Below are 9990 nucleotides of genomic sequence, written 5' to 3' on the forward strand. Positions count from 1 at the left end.
CCATATCCAAGTTCTTTTAATTAGCCTCAATCAAATCTTAATTTAAAATAATATAAACCTAAAGATGGTAATGGATGGGATAAGATAGGGTTTGAACCCAATCTTAATCTTTTCTGTAGGTTGAGAACATGTCAACTTTAATTCTATCCATTTTCAACCTACAGGTACCCGATCCTACCCGTAAGTTAGCAAAAAGATGTAATATCATTATAAAACCTAACGAGCACACAAATTAAAAATTTAACACAAATAATACAATTATCTCACAAACAACATAAACATCAAATGTTCAATTCTATATAGCACGACGACCACAGCGCTGAATGCGAGCACGGGCACGGAGCACCAACAAGGAAAGTAGTTGAAACAAGGAGCACGAATTTTCAGTAAAGAAATGCAGAGAAATTGAAAGGAGAGATTAGAGCTGGCTACTGAGTAGGGGTGATCTAAGTGAAGAGATTAGAGTTTATGTAATAATTGAGTATTTATATATCAATAAATACAATTGACTTTTATATAAACAAAAGTATTAAATTACCAAATGATAACTTTGGGCTCATATGTTAAAAATCTTTTACACCAAAATATAAATTCTTAGTTCAACACTCAATTGAAACATATTTTTATATAACATTATATATGGTAGAATTGAGACTCAACCCGCACCCTATCCGCTCCGAACTCAACCCTACCCGATCGGATTAAGTCGAGTATTCGAATTAGGTACCTGCAGATATAATACATATTACCATTCCTATATAAATTCCAACCCTACTCGATTGGATTGAATATCCCTAAATATAATACATATTATCATCTCTATATAAACTCCACCTAAACCTAATCAGTCATTGCCACTTTTTGATTAGGGCCAAAACATGTATTTTTAAACTCTTCCGTGTTTATGTAAAATGACTTTCGAATTTTAAACACTATTCACATCATTTTATTTCGATCAATATAATTAGAGTAAATGTCCTTTCTTGTCTCTAACCATTTGTCCGATGGACTTCTCACTCTCTAAGAAATCTAAAAACCCAAATCGGTCCCTATCTACTTTGATATATGTATTTTCCAGTCCCTGGTTAGAGACCAAAAAGGGCATTTACTCAAAGTAGATAGGGACTAGAACGTACATATATCAAAGTAGAATAGGGACCGATTTGGGTTTTTAGATTTCTTAAGGAGTGGAAAGTCCATCAGACAAATGGTTAGGGACTGAAAAAGACATTTACACATATAATTATAAAAAATTCTTACCACTGTTAATATGTATAACAATTAATATATATTGATATCGAAAAATAATCTTACCAAGATTTTTTTATTTAATATTAAAATAATATATATTGATATCAAAAAATTAATAATAAAATATAACTAAAATTGTTTACAAAAATTTTGGTAAAATCACAATTTAATAATTAAAAAAAGGACAATTTACCAATTTAAAATGTTTGAGGTTCAAAATTACCAGAATACAACTTTTAAAACATTGATACGAAAATACAATTTTTCCTAATTCTATGTAATCCGTGGGAGGGGTTTGATGGATTCTGAGTGTACATAAACCGTGGTAGGGGTTCCACGATTTCTATTGAAATGCCAATGCATAGAAACCGTAGTAGGGGTTCCACGGTTTCTGTTTGAATATGCAATGAGCATAAACCGCTGTAGGGGCTCAACGGTTTATGCATGGACGTATTTCGCCTATAAATACCCACCCAGGAGAAGTATTGTGATGTAGAGAGTCATTTTCACTTGTTCAAAAAATGAGTGAGGAGAGTTTTTTGGTTCTAGTCCACTGTTCTGGGAAAATAAAAAAAAAAGCAAGAGGCATGGAGTTAAGTTCATCGATAGAGAACCGGTCAGTGTTTTTGTTCGATCCACGATGACTCTGTCAGAACTAAAGACGAGCATTTTGCAGAAGGCAGGGTTGTGTTGGTCCAAGTGGGTAAAGAAGTTGTACCCCTAGAATCCAACGTGGTAACTCGGCATAGGAATCCTCTCAATCCCCATATATCTGTGCAACTGCCTTCTGTTTTGCCATCTACACCTTCCTATAACTAGGCCTGAAACCATACGTTGCCTCCATAGCTTCTTGCAGCACCTTTATCGTAACCGTTGCATCCGCCCTCACCAAAGGAAATATCCTAGCACAAATGACATGGTGATCAAGTTGTCGATGGTCACTAGAAATCGACGTCGCCAAGCAAGTGTGAGGTCCGTTGTACCTTCTAACCTCCTAAGTTCCCTTGCGCTGTCGATGTGTGATGCAAATCAACCACGTGCACCCATTCCCAACCTCCTTGCATCTCCCATGAAACTTCAGATGATCTGACTCAATCACCCGATACTAAACCCACGACAGATGCTATAATCCTTAACACTCAACACAGCTTCCTCCTTAGTCTGGAAAGATTGGCCAATCTGAAAGTCTCTAGAAGGATTTTCCTCGTATAACCCATGCCTCCCGGAGGTGGGATCTATGTCCGGGTGCAGGCCGATTGCTTCCACGTTCAATGTGGAGAAATGTGGCGGCTGTTGGGCTGAACCAGAACCGGATGGCCCACAACGTGCTGGTGACGTGCTCAAAGTATCCTCCTTACTGTCTCCCAATATGTTATCTGGCTCATCATCCAGATCATCATCTCGCATCGCATTCTCAATATGATCCGGCTCACCCTCACCAAACAGTCCAGGAATCAATCCAAGTGACCTAGCTGCCACTGGTGGAGGCGATGGAGGGGGTGGAGGTCCAGCCAACAGACAACCAGCTGCAACGACAGGCATCGAAGTCGACGCACCCCCCACCGACATCGACTGAGGATTCGGCGCCGATGCACCAGAACTATCAAAACCATCTTCCAACTTGGCAAAAAGCTCGTGTATTCTCACCTCCAGAAAACTGCGCCTACAATGAAACAGAACCAGCATGTCTTCGTCTGCCCCGATCACAAACGTTTCATACTGCACCCCAGCTGAAACAACCGCAATTGGAATCTTGTAAAACAACTTCTTCACCCACTTGGACCCACACAACCTTGCCTTCTGCAAAATGCTCGTCTTTAGTTCTGACAGAGTCATCGTGGATCGCACAAAAACACTGACCGGTTCTCTGTCGGTGAACTTAACTCCATGCCTCTTGCTTTTTTTTAATTTTCCCATAACAGTGGACTAGGAACAAAAAACTCTCCTCACTCATTTTTTGAACAAGTGAAAATGACTCTCTACATCACAATACTTCTCCTAGGTGGATATTTATAGGCGAAATACGTCCATGCATAAACCACTGAACCCCTACAGCGGTTTATGCTCATTGTATATTCAAACAGAAACCGTGGAATCCCTACCACGGTTTATGTACACTCAGAATCCGTCAAACCCCTCCCACGAATTACATAGAATTAGGAAAAATTGCATTTTCGTATCAATGTTTCAAAAGTTGTATTCTGGTAATTTTGAACCTCAAACATTTTAAATTGGTAAATTGTCCGTAAAAAATTATTGAAGGGTATCTTAGAAAAAAATAATTTAATTATCAATTTTTTAAAAATATTTTAGTAAAAATATAATTTAATCAATAAAAAAATTTATTAAAGAATATTTTAGTAAGTAAAATTCAATGACAAAAATATAAATTTTTGTTAAAGGGTATTTTTGTAAAAATAATTTTTTTTTTTTTGAAAATAGAAAAAACGTGTAATTTTAACATCTTAAAAAAAAATAAAATTTTCTCTGGTTTTTATTATTTTGATTTCAATATTTTTAGTACTATGCATTGACGCAAAGGAGCACGAGGAGGAGGAGGCGGCGGCTCAAATTCAACGTAATGCAGAGGTGGTTACGGCTCCACAAGTGAACGAGATGCAAACAAGGCACAAAATCCAACTCCCTGATCATTCTAAGGCAGTTACACATAGCTCTTCCACCAGTGTTGCAAGCGTAAACGTCCTCGGCACCACTACGGTTACGGTAGTGCCTAGAAGAATCGAAGCAGAACCAAAACAAAAAAAACAGAACCAAAATCAAAACAAAAACCAAAACCGGATATATCTTGCGCTAAGAGCGTGGGGATAGTTACGGTAGCCACGGAAGCCTTGCCGCCTGTCTGAAGCGGAGAACGAGAACAAAGCTGAATGCGATATTTATTTCGAGAAATTCATGGTTGGAATTGGAGACCTGATGAAATTATTTGAACTTTTCTAATAATTTAAAGATTAATAACGGTGAAATAGAATAAAAATGTAAAAAATATTTAAATTTTGTTATGATTTTGATTGATGCTTTTGATTTAATTGTATTCTTTTTTTTTTTTTATCAAATATAGGAGACTCGAACCCGCAACCTCTTAATTGAGTATGGGGAGACTATGTTTATACATAAAAAATAATTCTAGATAATATATCGAAAGTCCCATGAAAGAAGGAATACAATTAAATTAATGTATAAGCATTTTTTTTGTACAAATTATTTATGTTCACGCATGCATGTTTTTTTTTTATGTCATTACTTCTTTTTTTCTGGTTGTACGTTCTTTTTCTTCTTTTTTTTTTTATTTTTCTCTTTCGTTATCGTTGTCACCAACACCATCACCTATTTCTCCTCTTTCTTCTTTTTTTTTTTTCATTATAATTTCTTCTCTTCCTTCCTTTTCCTCTTTCTCCTCCACCATCAGTTATCTCGTTGTTGAATATAATGAATAATTCAAGTTTAGATTGTCAATTGAATCAAAACGAAATTGATTATTGTTTTGAATCCAATCAAGTAGCTGACGCGTGGTTCGATTCAAGTTAATTTTTTTGTTAGTAATTTATGATTCTGTAGGTGAATAATATTTCATAGTTGATAGTTTGAATTGAATGTAATGTAAAAGTTCTGCATTAAAAAAATATTTTTCTGTATTTGCAGCAAATTTGGGTGTAACACGAAGACATTTGGGTGTATTCTTTAACAATTTTTGGTGTATGTGTGCTGATAAATTCTGCATAATTCAAAACTCTTCTTCTCCCTCCTTCTCATCTTCTACTTCTTCTTCTTTTTCTTTTTCATCATCATCATCATCATCATATTTTTTTTATTCATCTTTTTTTCTTGTTTTATCTTCTCAAATTTCTTCTTATTTTATTCTTTTAACAAGAATAAAAACAAAAAAAATCAAACAAAGAAGAAGAAAAAACACATAAAGGTACAAAATTACTTAGAAGAGGATGAACTTACATTTATTCAATTAAAAAAAAGAAAGAAATAAGAAAAAAAAGAAGAAAAAAAATGTAGCATTAGAGAAAATATTTTTCTGTATTTGCAGCAAATTTGGGTGTATACGAAGATATTTGGGTGTAACACGAAGATATTTGAATGTATTTGAAAATTTTTAGCGTTATGTGCTGATAAGTTCTGCATAATTCAAAATTTTTCCTCTTCCTCCTCCTTATCTCCTGTTGCTTCTTCTTCTTTTTTTCATCATCATCATCACCATCTTCTTCTTCTTTTTTTCCATTTTGTTTTACCTTATCACATTTTTTCTTATTTTATTCTCTCACCAACACCACCTCCTCCTTCTCCTCCTCCCCCTCCTCTTCTTCCTCTTTTTTTTTATTGGAATTTCTTCTCCTCCTTCATTTTCCTTCTTCCCCTCCATCATCAGTTATCTCGTTGAAGATAATGAACAATTTAAGTTTAGATTGTCAATTGAATCAGAACAAAATTGATTATTTTGAATCCAATCAAGTGGCCGACGTGTGGTTTGATTCTAGTTAATGTTTTCGTTAGTAGTTTATGATTCTATAGGTGAATAATGTTATTTTTATTTGTGAAAATTGTTGTTCATCGTTGATGGTTTGAATTGAATGTAATGTAAAAGTTTTTGCATTAAAGAAAATATTTTTCTGTATTTGGGTGTAACACGAAGATATTTAGGTGTGACACAAAGACATGGAGGAAACATTTTTCTATATTTGCAGAAAATTTGGATGTAACACAAAAATATTTGGGTGTAACACGAAGATATTTGGGTGTATTATTTAAGAATTTTCGGTGTATGTGTGCTGATAAATTCTGCATAATTCAAAACTCTCCCCCTTCCTCCTCATCATCTTTTGCGGCTTCTTCTTCTTCATCTTCTTATTTCATATTCTCATCATTCTTCTAGAGAGAAAAAAATTAAACAAAGAAAAAAAATACATAATGTTGCAAAATCAATAGAAAAATGAGGGAAAAATGCAGTAACAACAACAACAGTAATAAGAAAATGATAATGAAGATGAAACACGCGAAGAAAAAAGAGGAGAAACGTAAAGAAGAAAAAAGAAGAGCAGAGTACCGTGTGGAGCTCTTGACCATCGGAGAGGTTTTGGGAAGGAATCAAGCGAGAAAACATAAGATGAGAAGACACCACATCCAACTTAAAACCTTAAGGTGTCAAGTTAATAGGTTTCCCATCTTATAAACTCCTCACTCTTCCTTACTTTCTTTAATGTGAGACTAACTTTATGCACTCCTCACACTTGCAACATTAACACACGCTCGTATGGGTAAGCATCCTTTTTATTGAGTTTGGCCCAACTTGTATGACTTGTAAACTAAAATGACTTGTATATGTGTAGTACTTCTATATTATCTATAAGAGAAAAATACCAAATTCATACACGAGAGATTTGGTCCTAACAAAATAATTTTTGACTTTTGTTAATAATAAAATAGTCTCTAAAAAATTTTAAAATTTAAAAATGTTAATGTGATCGTCGAAAAAAAACTCTGATAATGACAAAAAATTCTAGCGATATTTCTAGAGATGTTTTTGCCATGGTACATATCAAATATAATCATTAAATCAGTCATTTATATATGATAAATATAATAATTTAAATAATTTGTATATATTTATATTTTAATTTAATAGTTAAATTTTTTTATACCTAATATTTTTGTTACTCATACTAGCCATGACTTTGATTTTGTATTATTCTAATCTTATCCATAGATCTTATAATTGGGTACCAGGTACCTCCCTTTATGCGGTGGAGAAATGGGAAATAAAAAGAGAGATAGAGAATCAGTACATACGTTTGAATATTTGATGCAATTTATATATGTGAGGCTCTTAGATCTAATTCGTGTGGATATATATATATATATAGGGTCTATCTACTGTACAGATGCATCTTCGTATAGATTTACAGATTTAAAAAGCGTGTCACTAAAAGTGTTGCTTAAAGAGAAAGTGTTATCCTTAATCGTTAACTTGGCTCTGATACCAATTTTTAAAAGTCGATTTTTCTTTTAATTTCTTTTTCGAAATTTTTATTAACTCTTCATATTTTAAGTTTATAATTTGTATAGATTCGATTGGTGGTGCTTTATAATTTGTAAATTCATAATCAAAAGTATTGATCATTTCTACTATTACTAGTATTTATAATTCTGATTTTATTTTTATAGTTTTTTTCAATCTTGTTTTAGTTTATAATATTCTTTTTTGTATGGATTATTGTATATAAAATCTTTTATCTGTTTGTCTTTTTCTTTAATATAATTTCTCAAATCCTCAAAAACTTCTTTTATTTCTACACTTTCTGTTGTTTCTAAATATCTTTTTAATTTTTTCAACTTCATTTTCCATTTTTTCTTTCAACAGCTTTAATTCTTTTAAGTCATAATATGGTTTTTCAGGCATTTATAAATTTTTTAAGCTCCAACTTATTTATATTTATTCTTATTTCTATCTTTTGTATTATAAGGTCATTAATTTCGATCTGAAGATTATTTAATTCCCTTTTATACTCCTTTATTTTACTTTTTAATTTTTCGCCCTTTTTCTTTTTATTTTATTTTCTGGTCTTTCAATCTTTGTATGCTTCATTATTTATCTTAGAATTTCTGCAAATTCTATCATCGATTCATCACTGTTTTTTAGAGATTCTATTATTTTTTTTAGCTCTTCAACTTCTCTTTTCAACTTGTCATAAATTATTTTTAGAGCTTCAAATGCTCTTTGATTTATTTCAGAAAACTGTAAATAATTCAACCGATTTTCTCTTTCAAAGAGCTCTTGTTTCTTGTCTTGATAAGTTACATATATTTTTTCTTTATTTATTGTCATAATTTAGTGTTTAGGGTTTCATTTAATTTTTCGACCTTTTTTGTTAATTCATTTATTTCAGAATTTTCTTCTTTAATCTTTAACTTAGATAAACTTAAAGGGCTATTAATTTTAGATTCTCTTATTTGAAAATTCGATGAAACTAATTTTCCTGATGGTTCTTTTAGTAATAGAACTGGGTTTTCAATAGCTTTATATTTTGGTATTTCTGTTTTTACAATTTTCTGAAATAATTCATCGACATAAATTCTTTCTCTATTTTTAAATATTATACTATGATGGTTATTTGTTAAAGCATAATTTATTGCATATGTAATTGAAAATGGCTCATCGTCTTGTTCCATTAAATTCTTTCTGTGAAATTTATAAGCCAAACTTATAGATCTTCCAAGATTTTCAGTTGATAAAGGTATAGCATATCCAAGATGGGCATTGAATTTAACATTTACGTTTGCCAAGTTTCCATGAACAATTCTAATTATTTGATCTATTGGGTCATCAGTAATTCTTTTGTCACAGATTGCTAAGCTTATTGGTGAATTAATTCCTTTCATATATGTAGATTTGATTAAGACTTGTATAGTACTAATATGAATCCATCCAATTTTAGATCTTTTTTGTTGGTCCTTAATTTTCTCAATCTGTTTACTCAATTCTTCATCATTTATCAAAGCTATTTCAAGTTCTCCATTGGCGGATTTTATCTTTATAGGGGCTTCAAGTTGAATTTTTCTATAGTATATTATATTTTTTCTATTAAAAACTTCTTTTAAAAGATTTTGTTTATTAAAATTTTCATTTGATTTGAGATTCAATTCTATTTTTAGAACAGCCTGTTTTTCATTATCTAATAAAGCAGTTAATCTATAATAATCAGATTCTTCTGTTAATTCTAAACTTTCTAAATAATTCATAATTGAAAGACTAGGATGAAAATGTACCTTTCTGGAGAAAAACTTCCTTTATTTAGTATATATTTACATAAGGTGTTTTTATCTCCAGAGGGGAGATTGTAGATACTAACTCCAGAGGGGAGTTTAGAATTATTTTTCCCTAAGGGAATTCTTCCTCAGACTATAGAATCGCCTCGGCAGCTTCCTCCTTGCTCTCCTAGCATATGAGTACTCTTAGCCTCCTGCTTTCTATATTCTGATGATTCTACAATTGCCTAAGCAACCTATTTATAATAGTTGGGTTTGATGGACAATTCCCATCCTTACCCTTCTTATGACGTCATTGCTTACGTCATTGTTTGTTCTCTTGCACCAGCTACATTGTTGGTGCTCTATGACCTAAGTGCTTACGTCACTATGCAATAATGTTGAGAGATGCTTCAGATGCACTGTCCTCCTCTTTTATCATGTGACCCTCAGATGCATTGTCTTCTTCCTTCATCATGTGAGTTGATTCCGTTTCATTATTGCTTTCTTCAGATATCTCTGAGGCACATAGCTGGCACTTGTGGTCTTCTCTGTCTTTTATCAAATAGCAGAGATTCCTTTTTATCCCTTCAGGGAGCTTTTCTAAAAGTCCAGATAAATTGTAGAATGCTGATTCAAATTCCACCAGGAGTCTCATCTCTCTTTCTTCAATTTCATTTCTTTTACTGGACACAAGCAGAGTATTTCTACTTTTATAATTAATCCTTGTGTGAGATTCCTTCGTTATTTTTTGAGTTCTTTCAAAGACCCTTGCTAGTGTGCTGGCTAGCCTTCCTTCATGACTATAAATTGTTAAATCTTGAATCTGATCAATTGGTTGAAAATTTCCTGGAAAGACGGACATGAATATTACTTGGTGTGCTGGAACCAAGCATTCTTCTTCTTCATTAAAAATAGGTTGACTGTTTGTAAATTTTAGGGATATATCCCTTAGATTTACATTGTCAA

At 32.5% G+C, this 9990-nt stretch overlaps 1 protein-coding gene across 1 annotated transcript; it reads right to left on the reverse strand.

The window, feature by feature from the left end:
- On the reverse strand, positions 2347 to 3087 carry LOC107614709. Its single transcript, XM_016316853.1, has one exon. It carries the CDS (start codon positions 3085 to 3087, stop codon positions 2347 to 2349), a length of 741 nt encoding a protein of 246 aa, XP_016172339.1.

Source organism: Arachis ipaensis, chromosome B09 (genome assembly GCF_000816755.2).
Source record: "Arachis ipaensis cultivar K30076 chromosome B09, Araip1.1, whole genome shotgun sequence".
NCBI lineage: Eukaryota > Viridiplantae > Streptophyta > Magnoliopsida > Fabales > Fabaceae > Arachis > Arachis ipaensis.

Excerpts from the sequence above, each read along its gene's own strand:
- LOC107614709 (XM_016316853.1), bottom strand. The coding sequence starts at position 3,087 with ATGACTCTGTCAGAACTAAAGACGAGCATTTTGCAGAAGGCAAGGTTG.